General features: G+C 47.0%; 1 protein-coding gene across 1 annotated transcript in view; it reads right to left on the bottom strand.

Moving 5' to 3' along the window:
- BACH2 (BTB and CNC homology 1, basic leucine zipper transcription factor 2) overlaps window positions 1–21,730 on the bottom strand; it is a 149,262-nt gene that overhangs the window by 10,512 nt on the left and 117,020 nt on the right. Inside the window, exon 5 of the mRNA XM_014964407.1 lies at window positions 6,007–7,551. Within this exon, the coding sequence (XP_014819893.1) occupies window positions 6,007–7,551 (1,545 nt within the window). The remainder of the gene's footprint in view (window positions 1–6,006; window positions 7,552–21,730) is intronic.

Below are 21,730 nucleotides of genomic sequence, written 5' to 3'. Positions count from 1 at the left end.
CCCACCGAGCCTTTGGCATGGACGCGGTGAGTGGCTTTTACATCGGCGCAGGGCAAGGCTCTCAGTTGTGTTATTTATCACAACTCTCACAATCTGTAAGAGCCGACAACTGTGCCGTTGGGTGGGATTCATCCGACCCACCCAGAGCCCTCTGAAATGAGGGGCTGGGGCTAGCTAGCGCCCAGGTCCCTGCTGGTGGCATCGAGGACAGAGAGGTCTTTGGATGGCAACGCATCCCGCATGGCTTCTCCTTCCTCCCGGCTGCAGAAGGAGAGGAGATGAGACGTAGGAAGGATGCTGCGTCTCACACTATCTAAGGTGGGTGAGAGAAACCTTTCCTGAGGTGCCTGAAAAAAGGATGGTCAATCTTTTCTAAGATGTGTGAGAAAAACCCAGCAAGTATGTTTTCTCGTAAACTTTTCATTTTTAATAACTATGGATTTTATACAGGAAATGACTCTGTACTCCTTGACTAGGACTACTTCAAATTAGGAATGTAAGTGGGATCCCGACTCTTCCCACAAGTTACTCCAGCCAAAGTTAACCTCACAGAACTCCAAAATCCTCGCTATCAGCAGGATTACTCCTGCCCTGCATTGTTGCACCAACAGCAGGGGCTCTGTTTCCACCACACAACAAATAAACCAGCACTTTCCACCACCGCTGAAGCCTCTGTTGCCCCCGGCTCCGGCTGAGGCACCCCTGAGAGGACAGCCAACCCACCCTGGTGATGAAGAAAACTTCTTGATGATTTTGCAGCATTATTCCCCCTGTACCAGCATTGGGATGCCAGTGTAAATGTCAATGCTTTGAGTGGATAAGTAATGGTAGCGACCTAGACAGACAGGGACAGACATTGACTCAGCACATGAAAGGCTCATATATAACCAATTAATTCCTTCAAGCTTCACTCGTTAGTGCCGGTTTGGATCATATGCCAGTTACTGCCGTGCTGCTCACACACTGTTACTGGTTACTGCTGCTGCTGCTCTCCCTCCTCTCTTTTTCTTTCAAATAAAGAAAGGACCAAGGCCCCGTATACACTCACATTAAAATATACACGTCAAGTGTTGGGAATTTCCTCATCTCATCAGTAACATTAGCTTTTTCACTCTTTCTTTATATCTAAATTTTAACATCATCTTCCTTGAGCTGCCAAGTGGTGGTTCCCAAGCCTGGGTTAACATCGCAGTAACTAAAAGGATTCACATATTATCCCTAAGAAAAAGTACTCACTATGTATTGGGCATGGGAGGCTTAGGGGAGATCGTATCACCATGTTCTACTATTTAAAGGGTGGCTACAAATAAGATGGAGACTCTCCTTTTACAAGGAGATATGTGGAAAAGATATGGGGTAATGGGTACAAGTTATTCCTGGGGAGATTCCGATCGGACACAAGAGGAAAAATTTTCACAGTGAGAACAGTCAGCCATTGGAATAATAATCTCCTTGGGGAAGTGCTGGATTCCCCATCACTGGATATTTTTTCCTTGTTTGTCCTTCTTTCTATGTAACACTCTTCACCGAGTAGAAACGTTAAGCAGTGAGGAAGACTCAGCTCAGGTAACTCAGCACAGCTCCGGCAGATTTCTGGTACGGCAACTTTGGTTTATCCCCTTTTCCCAGGGGCTCTGGCTTCGCCAAGCATCAGCAAACAGAGAAAGGGGGCCTGCCTGTCACTTAACGTGGAGGGGTCGGGACTCTCACTGGGGGTTATTTGCCTACAGTATCCTCAATGGTCCAACTCCATTAGCTCTGCCTTCATGAACATTTCCTTTGAAAAGTGAGTCACTAACCCAGGCGGGAAATTCTTTTGAAACAGAAATGAAAGACACATTGAATGCAATTCTCTAGACAGTAATAGTTCTTGGAAAACTCCACCTCTTACCTCCTTCTACTCTTGTTTATTCTTTTTGCTAAGAAAACTCACTCATCAAATTAGACTGAGCCGAAATTTCTTTTTCACTAGTTCAGCAGTACAATGTTTTTTACAAGTTTTCTACCAGAAAAATACCCCATAGATACTTGCTGAAGAAAATGAGTATCAAGAAAAGTAGGTAGTGCTGAAGTTTCTGTTCCTAAGTAGGTTAACAGATTGACAGACTACTTCCTTCTCAACAATTCATTATTTCAGAGCTTATTGTTTTGTTGTTGCTATTTTAAGCAGGATTGTCAGAACCTGCCTGCAAGTACCGAGCGAAAATCTTCTCTCTTGTATTATATCCCAATAATTGATTTTTAACAACCTGTGGGGGCCTGCGGGACCCGGGTGAAAAGAGCAACGTGAACTGTTAAATGCTTCTGTAAAGTCCCAGCAGATCAAACAACAGTCCTGTTCCTGTGACGCTGTAACAGAGGGACACCCCACGTTGCACTTGTGGCTTCTATCATGAAGCCTTAGGAAAGGGCGATCTCAGAAGACTCTGGGTGGTTCCCTCAACAGGAAGGAAAACGAAAGGCAAAGACATCCTGGTGAGAATTTACCAGGGGTGTTATGGGAACCACCACCTCCTCTGACACTGGTGACTGCTGTGGGCACCCCTCTATGGGACAGGGAGGCCGACCACAAAGCGGGTCCTGGTGCCCAACAACCTGGGAAGGGGCTCCCCAACGGCAACCATCTGCAGGACAGCAGGGTGCCCTAAAGAAGCAGAGAGAAGAAACCTTTCACCTACTTCTCACAAGATCGATACACTGGTAAATGATGTTGTGTGACACGTAATTATCACACCAACAGCACTCGGGGGACCCAAATCGAGACCAACGAGGTCCAAATTCCAGGGGAACTGAGCAGCCCTGCGAGATAACCAAGGGACAGAGTCCATCAGGCTTATTCTCATCAGGCCATCCCACCCAAAAAAAACGTGCCCCCCCTTTCCCCCCAGCAGGAGAGCCTGCATGGAGGGTGAGGGCACGGATGTGCCTCCCCCAGCTATCTTATCGGGGGCTTTTTGAAGAGAAGCCCAGCAAACACCGTGTCATCTGATATGACAGAGGGCAAGGACCCACCTGGGAAGCCATCAGGACAGCAAGGGCAAACCGACCGTTTCGGGAACGGACATGAGATTCCCATGTGGCTTAAGGGGAGGCGAAGGGCAGAAAGCAGCCCGTTTCAGACCACTGTGATTTTAATATATTAAAACCCTGCAGTTTTAATAGCAGCCAAACTGCTAGAAGTAGGTAGAACGACATACACCAGAACTTCCTGCTGTGAGATATTTTCTGCTGCCTGGTGTAACGCATCCTTCACTGAGGGTCCCACCGCAGCAGATCACGGAATCACGGAATTGTCAGAGTTGGAAGGGACCTCTAGAGATCATCTAGTCCAACTCCCCTGCTAAAGCAGGGCTGCCCAGAGCACATCACTCAGGACAGCATCCAGGTGGGTCTTGAAGATCTCCAGAGAAGGGGACTCCACGACTTCCCTGGGCAGCCTGTTCCAGGGCTCCGTCACCCTCACCGTAAAAAAGTTTTTCTCATATTTGAATGGAACTTTCTATGTTCCAGCTTGAGCTCATTGCCCCTTGTCCTATCGCTGGAAACCACTGAAAAGAGTCTGGCTCCAACATCCTTCAACTCACCCTTTAGATACTTATAAACATAAATAAGGTCTCCCCTCAGCCTTCTCTTCTCCAGGCTAAAGAGTCCCAGCTCATTGAGCCTTTCCTCATAAAGGAGATGCTCCAATCCCTTAATCATCTTTGTTGCCCTACGCTGGACTCTCTCCAGTAGTTCCCTGTCTCTCTTGAACTGGGGGGCCCAGAGCTGGATGCAGTATTCCAGTTGTGGCCTCACCAGTGCAGAGTAGAGGGGAAGAATGACCTCCCTCGACCTGCTGGCCACACTCTTCCCTACGCAGCCCAGGATTCCATTGGCCCTCTTGGTGACAAGGGCCCATTGCTGGCTCATGGAAAGTGTGCTATCTACCAGGACTCCCAGATCCTTTTCCTCAGTAGTGCAGGATCTTGCAGGATACACACCCCACGTTGCTGTATAAATACAACCTTGCTTAAGGAGGCTGCAAGGTCCTTTCTCGTATTGGTAACAATCTTTACCCTTCATTTTTCAGACAAAAATCTCTGCCGAAGCACCGCTCCTGTGACCTGTTTACCTTCTGCTTGCTCGGGATAGTGCGGTGCAACCTCATGGAGCATTAATTTCCTCACCACATTTTTAATGCCTAGCAGTCCTCAGCAAAATGCCCTGGGGAAAATTTAAGAAAAAAAAAAAAAAGGGAAAAAAAAAAGTGCCTTCTCAGCAGTCCCAGGGAGAAAACTTGCTGAAAATCTTCCCAGGAGGGAGGAAACCAGCAGGAAAACCTGGAGGGGAGCAAACCCTTCCCAGCTTTGCCCTAGAGCCAGACACATCTGGCTGCCATCAGCATGTTGAGACAACCTCCTGTAGCCCACTGGCTCGCTCCCCTGGTGAATGTCCTCTCCTTTCCTGCACACATTCACACACTTTTTTTTTCGGGAAACCACCAGCAACCCCCCATAGTCTTCTCATTTGACTCTTCCGGGCTCATTCCTGCTGCAGCATCTCCACTCAATTAGCCAATTATGACAGCTAATTAGTCATCAAACCTCAAAAGGCTAACCTCCCGCCCTCTTCGCCGCCTCACGCTGTGCATTAGCCCTTGCTGAGCAAGCAGCACACGCGGGTGGAGGAGCCGATGCTCCCACTCCCCGCTCCCTTCCATCCCTCATGAAGGCAGGACTTCTCCAAGCAACCTCGCTGTTGCCAAGCAGAGTGATTCTGGGGCATCTCAAGTGAGGTCCCAAGCACAATGACCCAGCCAGTATTCCAAGGAGACTACTCTCCCTTTCGCATTGTCCCCAGCTCAGGACAATGGGGACAAATAAGAACCATCCTCTCAAAAACACATGTAGAGCATGACAGGGATTAGGACATTGCAGGCTCCCCAGGCTCTTCCTTAGAGCTAAGCAGAAAACCACCCAACTAAAGGAATTGTCCACTTTTGTCTGGAAGGTACCTTCCAGAACCTGGGATTGAGCTGGAATAAGGACTGAGGGACAAAATAAAGTTCACTCTTTTCATCCCTAGCCTACAACTAAGCCCAATTGTTTCTGTCCTGGTGCTCACAGCACATGAACCTCCCAAACTTGCACTCGCTGCTCCCCACGCTGAAGCATGAGCTCTCAGAGGAGCATTTCAGCGTTACTAGAGGAGTTCATCCAGATGGTCTCTGAATCATACAGTTTTCTAATGAAAGTCTATGAAAACATAATTTTTTCCCCCACTTTCTGAGCTCCACAACGCTTCTCCATGATTTAGGTCTTCCCTCAAACTAGTGACTTCACACGGTTTATCTGATCACAGTTAGCCAGTTATCACCACAGCACCTCCAGCCAGCCCATCTCTAGTTTTAAAGCGGGCCCTCTTTCTCCTCCCCCTCATCGGAGAGCTGCATGACAGTCCACAGCTGGCTTTTCATAGAAACACAGAATGGTTTGAGTTGGAAGGGACCTTCAAGATCATCAAGTTCCAACCACCCTGCCATGGGCAGGGACACCTCCCACCGGACCAGGTTGCTCAAAGCCCCATCCAGCCTGGCCTTGAAACCCTCCAGGGATGGAGGCTGCTCAGACACACCAGCGGCAGCACCAAGCGGAGCTGGAACCACCTGGGCCACCTAAGGCTGAGGAACGCTGCTTTGTGCGGTTGGGTGAGGGAGGGAGAAGGAGGCCAGGACACTGCTAGCGGGTTCCTATGAGCACATGGACCTGCTGCCACCACTCAGCGCTTTGCTATTGCTCCATCCCCAAATTCTGATAAAGCACCCAACGCCGCGGAGGTCAAGCAGACCTGTTTACGTGAATGGAACCACGCACGCTCAGCTGACGAGGAGATAAACACAAGTTACTCTTTGCCTCTATAAACAGAGAAAGTGCTGGGGAAACGCCAAGTCATCAGAGAGAACCGGGGAGCGATTAATCGGGTCACGCCGACTGCGATATATATGTACTTATCTTAAATCCCTACCTCATGCCCTCTGTCTTGCACAGGACATGATTCACTGTCTGCTTCTGAGAATGACCCAGACTCATCGCTGGAGTTTGTTCCATAGGATGGCTCACATTTAATCTGGGCTCGGACCGGGTTGTACAATCCATCCCCCACCACGCCGGGCTCCTGGTGCTCGGGGGCCAGGAACCGGGGGCCTTGGGAGCAAGGGGAAGAGGAGAGCTCACAGAGCCGCAGGCTGCAGGGAGAGCCGCCGCTGCCATCCTCCGCGTACGAGTAGGAAGAGCACGAGCTGGAGGTCCTGGTTCTGGTTTCCAAAGGAGGAGAGCGAGGGCAAACTTTAATTGGCACCGGGCAGCTGGTGTTAGGCCGCATCCTTCCCGGCAGGTGATCGGCTGTCAGCCCGCTGTGCGAGTAGGCCTGGGAGCTGGGGAGAGACTGGCTACCACCAGCCCACAGACCCTTGGGCACAGTCTCCGTGAGGTCTTTGTCCAAGCCGCTCACCCCAGAATACGAATGCACCGAAGTGTTTACTTGGTCACAAGCGTTTGAAGAGAATATAACGCTCCTCCTGTCCAGTTCCCCTTCTTGCTTACAGAGAGTTTCAAAGCCGGGCCCCCTGAGCGGTGATCCCACTGTGAAGTTGGAAGCATCCTTCTGCATGGCATGGGACTGTCCGTAGTTCCCCGTGAAAGGGATGTAATCAGTTTTGTGGTCACCCTGAGTTGTCCCTTTTTCAAAAGGGCATGCTGGACTCCTGCCAAAGTGCTGTTGGGAAGTGCTGGGGAAGCCAACCAAATCTATGCTTTTTGTTCTGTTGAAGAAAGACCGCAAGCAAGAAGGAGAGGACCCACTTTTTGGCCTGTCGACGCAAGTGGGGCTTGGCTGTTTCCTGTCCATTTCAACATCCCCTTCTTTATCCCTGATGTCAGGTTCATCTCCAGACAGGCAAAGCGTGATGCTTTCTTCGTCGTTCTCTTCATTCTGAGGCTCGCTTTTTATCTGCCCCATAGCAAGTCCTGATTTGAGGCCATTTCCAGAGCTCTCTTCGCTGAATGTGCTTGCAAAACCTGAGGTACTGATGTGTGATGTGTTGTAGACATTCTTGGTACAAGCAAGCTGGTATTTCTTGTATCTAGGGTACCGTGTTACTGCATCTTTGTCCAAATTGTCCTTGCTATCTCTCAGCATGTCAGAGTCAGGCAGCATCCCCTCGCCTTTGTCTGCTCCAGCAACAGTGGTTTCAAAACTGAAGGGCTCTTGGTGCATCCTCTCTCTTGGGCAAGATATTTTTGACGTCTCCGATTCCATCGTCTCCTCCTCATCTCCATCCGAGTTCTCCTCATCGTGCATGCGCTGGCAGGTGGTATCTTTCTTGCACAGGAACAGGCCATCTTCGTTGTTCAGCAGCTGCGTCTGGAGGAAGCTGAAGCAGGAGTCCTCCAGGTTGTGCATGCGCAGGAATTCGGCGCAGTGGATGACCTCCTGGATGTTCTCCCTGCTGAGTAACAGCTTCGCAGTGTAGGCAAACTGTAACAATGGACCAAATCCCCTGACGGTGACCTGCAAAAAATAAAAGAGAGAGAAATTGCCAGCGTTACCAGCAGCTCTTGCTATCAACCCAAGCCCTTCAGCGTGTAGTTAGATCACCCAACAGATCTAGCATCCAGAAAGAAACACTGCTCAGTACCAGTCATGAGTCCATCAGGTCAGCAATGATGCTACACCCAGTAACCAGCACTGCTCCCTTTATGTTTCTCCTGTACCTCATTGCACAGGTTAAGTTGAGCATTATTTTTCCCAAATATCTTGAAACCTACACAGTGAGCCTCTGCTGTAAGAGAAGACTGAAAAAACAGACTGGTGTGGGTGCTGCTAATCCTTGGATGGATCTTATTCTAACGGAGATGCAGCCCACCAGCCTGAAAGTACCAATTCAAATTTGATTCTTCTGCCCCGATGGAAGCTCTGGTGAACAGTGGCTTCAAGCTTAAGATACCCCTTAAATACCAAAAGTGTTTTGGGAAGGAAACATTTAACATTACAGAAAAATTAATCAGAAAATATCTTTCTGCCTCTTTCAAGAGCAAACTGGCTCCTTTTTTCTTTTTTCTTCTCAGATTTTGCAAGCCATTGCTGAATAAAGAGGTAAGCAATGACTGCGCAGGTCTTTTCTCCATCCCATGGAGATTATTCTCCTCATATTGTTCCTGATTTTAGTGAGTCTAAGGTACAGCTAACAGAAAAGAAATCCATATTCATATGTCCCCTTCTCGTAAAATGGCCTAAAGATCAGAAGAAGGATCTAGAAAATAGAAGACCAGGTCCCTTCCCCAGGCTGTGGGGATTCAAACTCATACTTCCCAGCTCCTCAGATGTATATCCTGAAGGTATATCCCTGTCCTTCCAATTGAATTAGGGCCACTTGAACATGAAGCTGCTCAAGAGGTCAGTGAGACAACAGGCCGTGAATTTGTGATGGTCTTATTCATGATAAGCATAAATGTGAGTGAATAATTTGGTTCATGCCAAGGAAAAGCCTATAAATTCCCTACACTGCCTCAGGACCAGTGGTAGAGCTCATAGATTTTTAGGGAAAATCGTGACTTCCAGAAACAAGCCTTTATTATTCATAGATCTGCACTTGTAATGCTGGATTATGAAGATACCACAACCAGTGCAGACTTTGATGGAGAGAAAAATATTTTGAAACACCTCTAAAATGACTCCCAATAGCTTTTCCATACATAATATTACTGCTGTATCTGCTATTTTAAGAAACAGTGCATTTTCATGCACGTACTTACACACTTGCACCTTCCTGCTTTACAAAACGCCTCTGGTAGGGAAATGCCTGGATTTACAGCTGGCTATTAAACGCGTCTCTGCTTTATCGGTGTTACACTTTCTGCCTATTTGTTAGATTATCAGCTCACTAAAGGCCTATCTGCATTTTATCTATGCGGCATGATTAACAAAATTGCTCCAGAAATTAATGAGCTACTCGCAGGCTGATGCTCCTCTTTGATAAGACCTTCGGTGCGGGGGCGTACATATTCCTACACGTCTTGTGAGCTCGGCAGCGGCGTAGGTCTGTAGGAGCACCCATAAATACCGTCTGGGGTTTTTGTTTTGGGTCCCTTTTTTGATAAGGAGGGACTCCGGAGCACAAACCCAGCTCTCCTGGCAGTTGTGTGACTTGGCCACTAGGTGGGATGACTGGAAAACAAATTAAAATCCTTTTTCTGTGCAGGGTTTCACCTGCCCATCAGCAGGCTGACTCACACCAGCCCACAGCAAGGCTGTCTCCCGCGCTGACTCAGGTTTTTGCTCCCAATAAACCCCTGTGATAACAGGCAGCAGCAAGACAGCTGTTCCAGCTGTTCTGAACTGGATGCACCAGGAGCAGAGCCCCAGACTACGCTGCGGGCTCCCCACCATGCCCGGCAGATGCCTCAAGTGAAGGACAACGAAAACGCTGGTCAAACGCCCACCTTGACTTGGTGACAAGACCTCCCCCGGTGACACAACTTTTCCTCCCTCTCACAATCTTCCGACACAGAGGGTGAAAGTTTCTTTTCAAGCCCCCAGCACTTGTCATTGCCCTCCCTCCAGGAGGAACCTCTCAAGTGCTTGAAACTGCACAAACAATAACTCTGGTAACAAATGGATGTGAAGCTCACTGCCAAGCATGAGAGGCAACGCAATCTCTGCCGCCTGGAGTTGGCTAAATACTGACTGGGCTCCCACGACGGGTCCCCTGCCTCAGCCCCACCAGCTCTGGGGACACCCACGTCTGATGCTTTCTGGCAGGAGGGATGGAGTCGAGGTGTTGGGAGCGTGGCTACGAGCACCACGCTCTGGGGAAGAAAAGGCTTCGAAACCACGCGTTACCATCACACGCACATTTCTGCAGGAAGAGGTAAGAACAGCCTTGATTTGACCTGACTGATGCATCCCAGTGAAAGCACTTAGTGAAACCAAGCTGATCTGTGTTTGTAGAAGGAAACAGATCTTTTCTCTGATGTAACAGTCTCCATTTACATGTGAGAGAGACCTTGGCTGGATGGGTAAAACACACGCCAGCAACAATTTCAGTTTATAATTTTCCCCTACTGTAAATAAGATGCCATATGTCCAAGATTTGTTTGCTTTTAGACCTTATTTTCCATATAAATTAACGGTTAAGTGGGCAGGTCAATTTGTGAGAACCTCTGCTGGCCACCTCGTCGTTCACTAAGTCACTGCTTCCTTGCCCTCCAATTGTTTGCCTTATTCCAATCATCTCTACCCATTTCTGTTCTTTAAATGGAATTGACTGGCTACAGGAAAACCAGGCGGAGAAAATGTAAAACATACATACAAAACAACCATGCCCACACAGACAAGAAGCGTGAAGCAAAGATCTCAGCTTCTCGGCGGCTTGTTTTCTCTTATCTTTCAAGGCAGGCCAGGAGAGGACTTCTCTTGTGTACTTGAAACATGCCGAACAGCCCGCCAAGCCTAAGGATGAATCATTTTATTTTGTCTTGTATTTTATCTTGTCTTGCCCCAGCTGGTCTTGTCTGCATTAAAACCCTTCTGCACAGCTAGTACACAGAGGACACGGGGACTGCAAGCCCTACCTAAGCCATCTGGCACATCTTCTTGCTCTACAGCAATCCAAGAGATCGAGTACTGGAGGTCCACGTGCAGCTCCTGCATCAGGTACCCCAGGCTCAGCACGTGGTATGGAGGTCTACCTCCCTTCACACTGTGACAATAGCAAGCCCAACCACTGCTAAGGAGAAAGAACGTTCTCCAGCCCTTTATCTGCTGCCTGCCTTCCAGACTGAAGGAGCCGAGCCAGGGAGTGTGTTTAGTACGTCCATGCTCTCAAGAGTTTATGATAGTGAGGAACGGGCTGGAAATAATGCAGCGGTATAATCACCATCAAGAGAGTTGTTAATCAGCATTAGCCATATTGAATTTACCGGCAAAACACAGACAGCAGCCCTGCAGAAAATAAGCATGTGAAATCTATTTTAGTTTAGTCCGACGTTGCTTTTCTCCTTATGGAGTCCTGCGGAGTGCGATGCTCTGGTTAGTTTTAATTGATTTAAGTGGCCAGACTTCCACTACTTCCTTTGGAAGATCATTGCCAGACTCTACTTAAAACCTCCTTGTGAGGAAATATTCCTTCCCTTATTTTCCTCCATCACCTCTCATTATATTCCCTCAACGCATTCCGAGTAATGCTTCTTCCTTCTGGAGAAAAAGTTGTATCATCGTTACACTCTCTGCCTTCCCTTCTTCTTTGGTTGGCATTATATCATTAGTGAAAAAGTGGCTAATTCAAGGAAAACAGTATTGATCACCGTCAGATGGGAGAGCAAGAAGCTGAGACAAAAGTCAGCAAGGAGAAATGCCAGCAAAGAAGGCAGCAAACAGAGTGTTTTTAGCACAGCATTTTTCTAGTACTGGGCACACGCTATTCTAAAATTTGGAGGAGGGTCAGCTCACTTCCACGTTAGGAACGTGGCTTTTTTGTAAAGGACTTCTAGGGCAGAAATTCTATTTTCTCCTGAAAGGAGCCTACAGGAGAGCCAGAAAAGGGACTCTTCGTCAGGAAGTGTAGTAACAAGACAAGGAGTAATGGTTTTAAATTGGAAGACGGGAGATTTAGATTAGACTTTAGAAAGAAATTCTTTCCTGTGAGGGTGGTGAGATATTTGAACAGGTTGCCTAGAGAAGCTGTGGCTGCCCCATCCCTGGAGGGGTTCAAGGTCAGGCTGGATGGGGCTTTGGTCAACCTGGTCTGGTGGGAGGTGTCCCTGCCCATGGCGGGAGAGTTGGAACTGGATGATCTTGAAGGTCCCTTCCAACTCTAACCATTCTATGATTCTAACGTGGCATTTTTGTAAAGGACTTCTAGGGCAGAAATTCTATTTTGAAGGTAGTTGTAGGCACACTCGCAGGCACCACGGGGGGTAGAGCGCTGCGGGTGAACTCCCTCTGGCTCCATGTTGTGTCGGGTCTCCTCCATGACGGTTCATCAAGCATGCCATGGAGGCCTCCACGTTGTTCCGGACACACGGGACGTGGCCTCAGAGCACACGCTGAGGTCTGACATTTCTGTGGATGGGCTGGACTCGCTGTGCACTGCAGAGTTCATCAGTGCATGCTCATTAGCTGGCTGCCCAGACTTCCAGATGTCTCAAAATCCCAGACAAATAGACAAAATCCTCCAACTCTGCACAGACGGTATTTCTTTGGGGGGGGGGGGGGGAAAAAAGGGTTATTTCCAAGGGAAACATGGATGTCTGGTAACCCTGCTCTGAATGGCATCCGTATGAAAAGCTGCATCTGGAGCGGGGAAGGTCAACCCCTGCAAAATGCCAGCAAATCTGAGTTCAATTTAAAGAGGGGAAAAGTGATTAAGGGCAAGGAAAGATCACTGTAAACATGAAGGAATGTAAAACTTGGCAAAGCAGTATCTAAAATGGAGCAAGAGAATGTTTACAGTAATCTGATGCATACTAACATCAAGAACAGAGAAGAATTGTCTAGCTTGCTAGAGGGGTGCTATTGCTGATTGTAGCGAGAAGAAATGGAAGAAATGTAAAACGTAGGGATTTTTTCCTGCCTCTTACCCTAACAGTGAATTCGGTGCCATCTTGGAAGGCTTTCCAGGGAAGAGGATGGATACCTGATGTCCGAGTACTGCAAAGCAAAACTAACAAGGCACAACCTTGTTTGACTAGGTGGGCTTTGATAATCTGGTAGGCTTTTCCAGCCCTAATTTCCGTGTTAAAGAGGGCACAGTGCCAATGATCTTCTAGAAAACAGCACCCAAGTTCAACAGCAAACATACGTGTAGTTGTTCCTTTTCGAATAAAGAGTACCTGGGGCATAGTCAAAGAACTTTGGTTCTTTGGTGGTGGTGGTGGCTTCCACTCTTTGGTGGTGGCATGGGAGGGCAGAGCTCCCTCTTCCCCTTTGGGATACAATGAGATCTGCAGAACATGAGTTGCTAAATTCCACCAAATTGGGGGTAAATTGGATGGTCAGAGCTTCAGACCTACTGAGAACACAGAAGCCCTGATCCAAGGGCAGAGGCGCAGATTATTATCTTTATGCATTTGAGCAGTCTTGTTGAAATCAATAGGAGCACTGATGGCTTTTCTGTGAAGGATGCACGCTGCTTGTAGGATTATGGATTACATTTTTATTATTTTGATTTTCAGGTTAAATTCATCACCAGGCACCTAAAAACAGTTAGAAAACCCTCATCTCCAATCTCCAAACATCGATTTAATTATTAAGCCATTTTGTGGGGAAGGAAGAAAGGAAAATTGAATCAAACCTCACATGCTGAATATCAAATCCTAAAATAAACATTACTTTAAAACAATTTTATAGAAAAACAGGAGAAATGTGACTGTTTCTTGCAGAACCCCAAATCAATCTATTATTTGCATACTGTTTTGTAGCAGGCCTGCTGCGGTACCCATTTTGTTAATGTTTAGTGTTGCTACCGCAGCCTAAAGGCACGTGTGGAAACCTTTTAAAACCACTTCAGCCCTGAAGTTTCCCTAATAAGCCCAAGGATGTAGCAAACAAACTACTAACTTCTCACTCGGCCAGTGTGTTCCTAACACTACAACTTATATAATCAAACACATGCTAGAAATAGGAGATAAGATTAGTGACAGTTAACTGCTGCTATTTTTTTTTTTTTCCGCAGCCTGAAGAAGGTCTCTGGGATTAAATATTAACTCTAATCTTATTTGCTAAAATTAGCCCACACTGTATTCTTTTTCTTTTACAGCCAATTGCAAGTATAGCGCAGAAGTTATTTTCAGCGTGTAATCTGATAACCAAAATCAGTCACCAAAGCTGTTATTCCATTAAGAGTTAAGAGACTTCCTGGTTATTTACTTAGTTATTTTTACTTGGGATAGCGGAGCCTGGCAGATCCTTGTTTTTCCCAACTTGAGCTTATTTGGTTTCAAAAAACTCTCCGAAAAACAGGTCGGTCGCGTGCGCAAAATCAGTGTCACCAGACGTTCCCGTTTCTTGCTCTAAATGCAAAAAAATAAGCCTGCACACAGTCAGTTTTGACACCGCGATCATTTTACGTGGGGTGGGAAGAGGCAGGAGGCAGGAAAAAGTCTGACAAAGAGTTGGTAAACAGCCGAGGACTTTCATAAGCCAACGCCATGGCAGTACTTCACTGCGTTTTCCCCCCTCTTTAATTTAACAGCGTTTAAATGTTCTCTCACCGGCAGCTTACGGATGTATTTCCCCTACCTGCTCATAAAGCCATGGAGCTGCTAAAATGAGCAATCACTCTTTAAAATTCAACTTGGGTAAGAAGCATCCGACGCAGGTATTTGTATTATCTGGGCTTTTAAACAAGAGAGGAATGTACAAGTCGCTGATGGAGAGGACTGTCGAGGAGTAGCCTTTGTTTTCACTCTAAACCCACTTTTCCTTAATTAAGCCATTATCCTGCTGGCCCCGGATTTACATTCTGCCATTCCTGGCAGGTTTGGGCAGAAGAGTGACCTAAAGTCCAAGTGACAGTCTGGCACCTCCCACATCGCATCGCATCGCATCACATCGCATCAATCACATCACATCACGTTGCAGGGGTGGGAGGCCACCACACAACCACTGCTAAAGACACCCCTGGGCACCAACGTATGTAGGAGAAGGGAGAACCCGGACATACAGCTCCTTTCTTTGAGAGGTTGATTAACCTAATATTTTTTTAATTTTTTTTTTCTTTTTAGCAAAAAGTCCCACTGAAAAAAGTTTCCACCTGCAAAGCTACACCAACGCCAGTCTGAAAAGCATCCCGACACCTTTCCAGTGCATCCTCCACAACAGCCTCTTGAGGCATCAGGCTGAGAGCTTCAAGGACTTGCTTAACTCCCTTTAATGGTACTTCTACAAAAGATGCCCCATTGGAGGTGCTCCTCCCACTTCCAATTTTGTGCTTTCGGAATAAAAAAAAAAGCACAGGTGACCCCCCCTCAGCCCTCCCCTTTGAAGCCCCAGCTGTCAGCCAGACGATGAATTTACTCTGGAAGCCCTGACTGCCTACGTGAGAGCAGTTACAAATCAAATGAGGAAACCAGATGACTTCTCATTTTCTTCTCTCCAGCTTAACGAAGGCGTCTGGGGGGCAGCACTTCAAAGGGCCTCTTCCCTCCTCGTCTGCAAAGGGGAGGGAGAGACCAGTATCCCCCAGTGCCCACAGAGCATCTCAATGCTCCCAGGCGGCTGGTGGCGAGATAGGGGAGGCAGGAGAGGTCGCTCAGGCCAGGACCACCTCGAGGACGGGGAGCAATAATTGCCAACCACGTCCATCGCCCCGTGAGATGTGCGTCAGCGCTGACGGCGGGGCGAGCGGCTCGGAACCGATTGCCAAGCACAGAGATGGTGTAAACAGCCAGCAGATCGATACCTGATTTACGGGTTATGTCAGCGTTCAAGCGCACAGGACTTAGGGATGGAGCACAAGAGTGAAGCCACCCAAAGATCTGGGGATTTTCCAAATCAAATTCTCTGCGGTAACCACCCCAACATCGAAGAGTTCTCAAAAACCCTGGCCCCTAAGCCCAGTCACGATCAGATGAACCAAGTGGGGAGACAGAATCAGAAGACGCATAAGAAATAAAAAAATATAAATTCAGAGTGAAAAAAGTAAAAAGAAAGCAATTTCTAATCCAACTACAATGCTTATTCTAATCCACGGCCTCAAGTTTTATTTCATCTCCGCGTTATTGAAGGCCAACTGAAATTCTTTTGACCTTTCAAAAGTGAGATTGGTTTCAAAACAGAATGAAGCATTTACTTTTGGAAATCCTGACAGCATCCCTGGGTGCTTTCAGCATCCTTCCCATCCCAGCAAATTCTAAGGGGAAATTGATTTGTTGAATTTGCCACAACTGTCAGAAAGTACACTGTTTCTTGAGAAGGAAGGTAGAAATCACCAGGCATATGTCTCAGTATTTGCTGCTGACACATTTCAGAGCAAGAAACAGGAGGCATTTTCTCCAAACCTAGAGGAATACACTTGCAAAACTGCAGGGACACCTCCCACCAGACCAGGTTGCTCAAAGCCCTGTCCAAGCTTGCCTTGAACCCCTCCAGGGATGGGGCATCCACAGCTTCTCTGGGCAACCTGTTCCAGTGTCTCACCACCCTCACAGGAAAGAACTTCTTAATATCTAGTCAAAGACTAGTTTATTAAACCATGAAGAGAATACTGTCTGTAATGCTATGCACCAAACTGGAGGACAAATTGGACAGCTGAAGTGTCGCCATTTGGTGAAAACACCTTAATGAACTTCAGCAGAAGGAGACGAATTTTTCCTAACTAATTACGTGGTTTGAGGTACATTGTCGATGTTAGAGGCTGCCTAGGGCATAATTGGAGAACACAGCAAATTAAAAAATACAGCCAAGAGAGTACCTTCAGGCAAGCCTAGGTGAAAAAACGTGGAGGAAAACTTTCAAGCTGCTAAGGTCAGGCTCTGGGTGGAGGTGTTAGAAAGAAAATTAGAGACAACCATGTTCCAAATCACCTTTTCTCCAAAGGAACAACTCAGCAGCGATATGACTGAAGCAACAAAGAACACATAAAAACCAGTGGCACTAATTAGCAGTTTAAACACCCAGGCATGAAGAAGAAGATAAAGCAAAGGGAAATACGGCTGTGGTATCTGACAGTTTGCAATACATTTGTTTTTCCAATGCAACTTGCACCTGAGGAAACCTGGAATGCAGTAACGAAGGGTGACATTGGAGGGTGGCTCAGCAGAAAGGCTGCCTTCCCTCCGTGTCTGCCCGTGCAAGCCATGCTGAAACCGTCGGGGAAGAAACAGGCAGAAACGAACAGATTTTAACCCAAGAGCATCATCAGAATTAAAGTGCAACTGTAATTTAAAATTAAAATCAATCCCGTATTTTTGCAAAAGGAAAACACTGACCCCCAGATTAAAAAAGAAGAAAAAAAAAAAAAAAAAGGAGAGAAAGCGTTAAGTCGTGAGGGGGGTTGGGAGGGAAGGAGTGGGAAAGCTTTCACAGAATATAAATTGTGAGAGAAGAGTCTGTGAAAGATCTGTTTAGGTGCATATCATGAGCCAAAATGGGGAGAAAAAGGGAAAAGAAAAAGCAGTTTAAGAACTTCTAGAACACAAAGAAAAACTCTAGAAGCCTCCAAGTTACATTAGAAAATATCAAAATAGGCAGAAAATGAGGATGTGTGCAGAAATTTGCTAATTCACAGGGTGCTTAGAGGAGCAGTTCAGTTTCCAAAGCTGCAATTAATACACGAGCAAACACAACAATGCAGAAACATTACAAAGACCCGTAAATTACACCAATACTCCTCTTTCCTAAGCACGGCAGAATTTATTTATACGAATAAACTATGTAATAGAGTGTATTAAATACACAGTGCATTAAATACACTGTAATTACTTCATAAAAACAAGGAATACTGCACAGCAAGGCATCCCACCACAAGCCCTACTATTATAGTTTGAGTAGCGTAGGAGAGGGAGAAACAGGCTCTGCTAGATATGATCTAGGAAAACAGAAGGCTGAGGAAGAGGACTGGATGAGGAGACAAAGGAGCTGGAGAAGAAGCAGGCTCAGGAGATGGGGCTGGACAACATCCCGTGCAGCTCACGGATGCTCTGCCATGGTTTCCACGGGGCTGATGACGCCAGGGCTCCCAGCGCCGCCCGTGACCATGTAAAATCATGGGCATCCTTATGCCAGGGGAGCAGAGAGCACAGCCCAGCAAACACCAAAACATTTCCAGTCCAGAGGTGGTTTTTGCTGGGCTGTGGAAGGAACCACACCTCCAAGGCTTACCAAGAGGTAACCAGGCAATTACAAAACCTGTATAAATAACCCGCCTTCCTGCAGGCATCGCATCTTTGAAACGAAACCTGCCAAATGTTGCATTTGTTCCAGTTTTCCTTCCCCTCCTCCTCCACTTTTCCTTTTAATTCCCGGCATTTGGACACGCAATTTTTCTGCGTTCACCTCGTTCCTGCTCTTGCGTGGCCACTAACAGATCTGAGGGTTACGGTGGCTTTTGTTCCACTGCTTGGCAGTCACGTTTCATCCCTGACATCTGCCCAGCTCAGCAGAGCAGGTTTGCAAGAAGAACCAGCCGTTGCTGGCAAAGTTGGTCCCCTCCCATCCTCCACAAGGAGCAGTCCACTCCTCCCGTGGTGGCCCAAAAGGTCAGTGAGGCTCCATAAATCCCACCAGGAAAAAACCACGGGAGGTGTTTGCCTTCTTGCTGAGATTTCACATCTCCTTTGAGCAAAGGTAAATGGGTCTTTTAGTCCCTAGAGGGGATGGGCTCAGCAGGAGCGTCCCATGGGGAAGGATGGGCGACAGCATCCCAAGAGCAGCCACAACCTTCCACCAGCTCTGGATTGTCCCCAAGGAATTGACTTCCCCCTTCCTGCTTCATACGAAGGATTTTTAAGATCTACTCAGAAAGCCAGGGGTAGTCCTAGGACTCCCAGGTAGAAAACACTCTCCAGGTAGAAAAACAACAGCGTTTCCAGCTTGATGTGTGACTTCCCTGTCCTGGGAGGGTGGAAGTCGGGACTTTACAGCTATTTGTGCCTGTGTGTGTGTTTACATATGCTCACACGCGCTCACGCATGCTAGTGTGAGAAAGAGACAAGAGAACGTGAACGCGTGTGAAAGGGAGTGAATTAGCCCCATCTGCTCCGAAAAGATCATTTTCTCCTTGGATTTCTATTACCGTCGTATCATCGCCACACTAGAGTGCTCCTAAAAGGCTACAGCTCTGGCAGCCAGCATCATTACAGCTGCTCAGATTATTAACAGTATAAATAAACTCTCAGAGACACTACTAAGAAAATATTAACTACAATTATCAGTGTCTGATAAAATAATGAACAGTGAAGTGTTATTCTGCTGCCTCAGTCACCAGAGCGCGTTTATGTGTGCCGTTGAGTAATGAAAAACAGTTTATTTGCATACTGAATCATCCTGGAATAAATTCTCGCTATTTTATTTTTTTTTTTTTCCCCTAAAGATCAAGCAGCACAGGCTGAAGCTGTGCCTTTGCAGAATTCAGTGTACCCCACCTCCTTTCTCCCTGCTGGGTATAATCCCATTAATTGCGAGTGAACAGAAAGCCGTGCCCGTCGCCACGCACACGTCTGCTGGAGGAGGGAGAGGGAGCGACTCTAAAACCTCCTGATGGACTTTTATTCTTGGGCCTTGATGCTTTTTCTCCCCAGACAAGGAGCAAAAGGGCCCACACCGCGTCAGTGCCCATGTTTGCTGCGTGGATCCTCACCTTTTTCCTCACACTCTCTAGCAATACTCTGGAGCCCTGTCCTTTTCCTGACAGCAGTGGGGAATTTGGGCTTGGTTTCTAATTAATAGATGATATTACTTCCCCGCAAGCACTGGAGAAAAAAAAAAGCTCTGGAGAGCAGCAGACAGGAGCAGGAGCCTCTTACCCCATGTCCCCAGGCTGGGCTCCAACCCCCCGACACCAACAACACCCTCCTTGGCAGTCATCTTGTCTTCTTTGCTGTTCGTTAGTGTGGGGCTCGTTAAAATGAGGAGAAATAAGCTACCTGGGATGGAAACCACTCGCTGCAGGGCAGACAGCCAGGCCAGGCTGCCTGTTCTCATGGCTCCCATGCAGGATGGTACTCCCAGGTACCAAGGAAAATTAGAAAGATGACAGATAGGGAACAGCAGCAACTAAATACAACCAGAAAGAAAGGCAAAAATGCAAGGCTGAGAGAGAGAAAAGGGAAGAAGGGAATTTCTCAAATAGCTTCCCTTAATCTGGGCCAGAAAAATCCCGTGTTTTTTATCCCGCTGCTCTTTTTCTGTGCCCTTTTCCATTGTTGCTCCAGCATCCCATGCTCCCTGGCCTGGTCTCTTTTCCCTGTCTACAAGCCTTTTGTTCCACCAACCCCTCCTTCATATTGCCATGGTGGGACCATCCTCCCACGTGCACGCCTCGGGGCCCTCACTGCCCACATCCATACGATGGCGAGAGAGGAAGAAAAGCACAGAGGCAGGAGGAAACCCCGTCCCTGAGCATCCCTCCCTGTCAGCTGTGGGGGGAAGGACAGCTCAGAGGAGGCCATCTTCTCCCTCCATCCCTCCACGGGATGAATCTCTGCTCCTGGGAGGAGAAGAGTCCCAGCCTTCCTCGCTATTTTCCCTCCAGCATCCTCCCTCTCCTCATTCTCAGCAGCTCTGGCCACCAAAGCAGGTTAGACATGGCTTGCCCATAATAAGTCACCTACATTAATTTTTTTTTTCCTCTTCAATTAAAGAGTTCTTCTGTGAAACGATTTACGAGAACGTCTTTGCTAAGGGAAAGAAAACAACGTATTGTTCCGCACTTGTTTTACAAAGACAAACATGCTCCCTCTAAATGAATTTTGTCCCCCCAAAAGCCCCTATGGAAGGCAAAAGAGAGAACGGTAAAGGATTCGCTGAAGAAGAACTGAAATTCATTTTAAATCAGTGTACCATGTAAAAATGCTGTCTTACAAATAGGATTATTTAATTTAAACCTTAGATCTGTCAAGTTCCATTACTTCAAATGGAGCCTGTCGTTTCTTGACTTCATTATAAATCAGGATTATATTACAATTTATGTTGGGTAAAGTCACCGCTCCGATAGCAGACAGTGAAGAAAAAAAAAAAATAAATTACACAGCAGTGAGTAAATAGAGCAAAGTCATTGCGCTGCTCTTGAAAGGCAAAAAGTCATCTTGCTAAATGAGGGTCCGAGCTGTCCTGTACCAAGACTGTTCCTAATAAATAAAAGACCTCTGGGAAAAGTGCTGAGCATACGCTGGATCTATTTTCAGCTTGCATCAGCAGCTGCTGCCCCTGGGATCGCATCTTTGCTCATACCCTACACCATATGTAATCACTCCAGTGCTGCAACCAGTAAGATAATGAAAGAGCATGGCATAAATCTATACTTGAGTGGAATGCTAAATGAGAAAAATAATACAGAAAAGGGGGAAATAAACCACATTTTCAAGTCATTAGGAAGAAAGACTTTGACATATGAAGTGTTGCAACCATTAATAGCACTTATCATATAGAGTGGAGACAAAGAGACAAATTAATCAAACTGACAGAACTGGGACATTTTATGCTAATGCAGGCTCCTGGGTTTTCGTTTGTATTCCTCTGTGTCTGGAAAACTGATACCATTACAGGGCAGGAAATTGCATGAATAACATGCAACAGATCATAAAAATTCACACACCAAGTGCAGAAACACTGCCAAAAGCACTGTAAAAACAAGGCTAGAGACCTCAACAGAGGAACTACCAACAGCTAATGAATGCAAATAAGTACAGGAATATTTCCCACCCGTGCATAACAATGAGACAGCGGCTGTGACTCCGCAGTCTCCCAATAGTGGAGGTAAAATAAAGCCTGGAGAGCCAACAGGCTGATAGCTGGGGGGAACTGCTGGCCGAGCCAGGGTCTGAATTTGTTTGCAGTATTGCAGCCAGCAGTTTAAAACCCCCGGGGAACTGGCACGGCCAAGTGTTGCCTCTCCCTAAACGCATGGCTATGTTAGATTTTCGTCGAACGTCTCAGGTAGAAGACGAGAGGGGGAGGAGGATGAAAAAGAGGAATTAAAACAGAGCCACAAACCAGCACATAATCACACAAAAACAAAAAAATCCCCTTC

This window comes from Calidris pugnax, unplaced genomic scaffold (genome assembly GCF_001431845.1).
Source record: "Calidris pugnax isolate Ruff unplaced genomic scaffold, ASM143184v1 scaffold219, whole genome shotgun sequence".
NCBI classification, from domain to species: Eukaryota; Metazoa; Chordata; class Aves; order Charadriiformes; family Scolopacidae; genus Calidris; species Calidris pugnax.
Note: the sequence above shows the minus strand (reverse complement) of the source record. Positions and strands in the feature narration are given on the sequence as shown.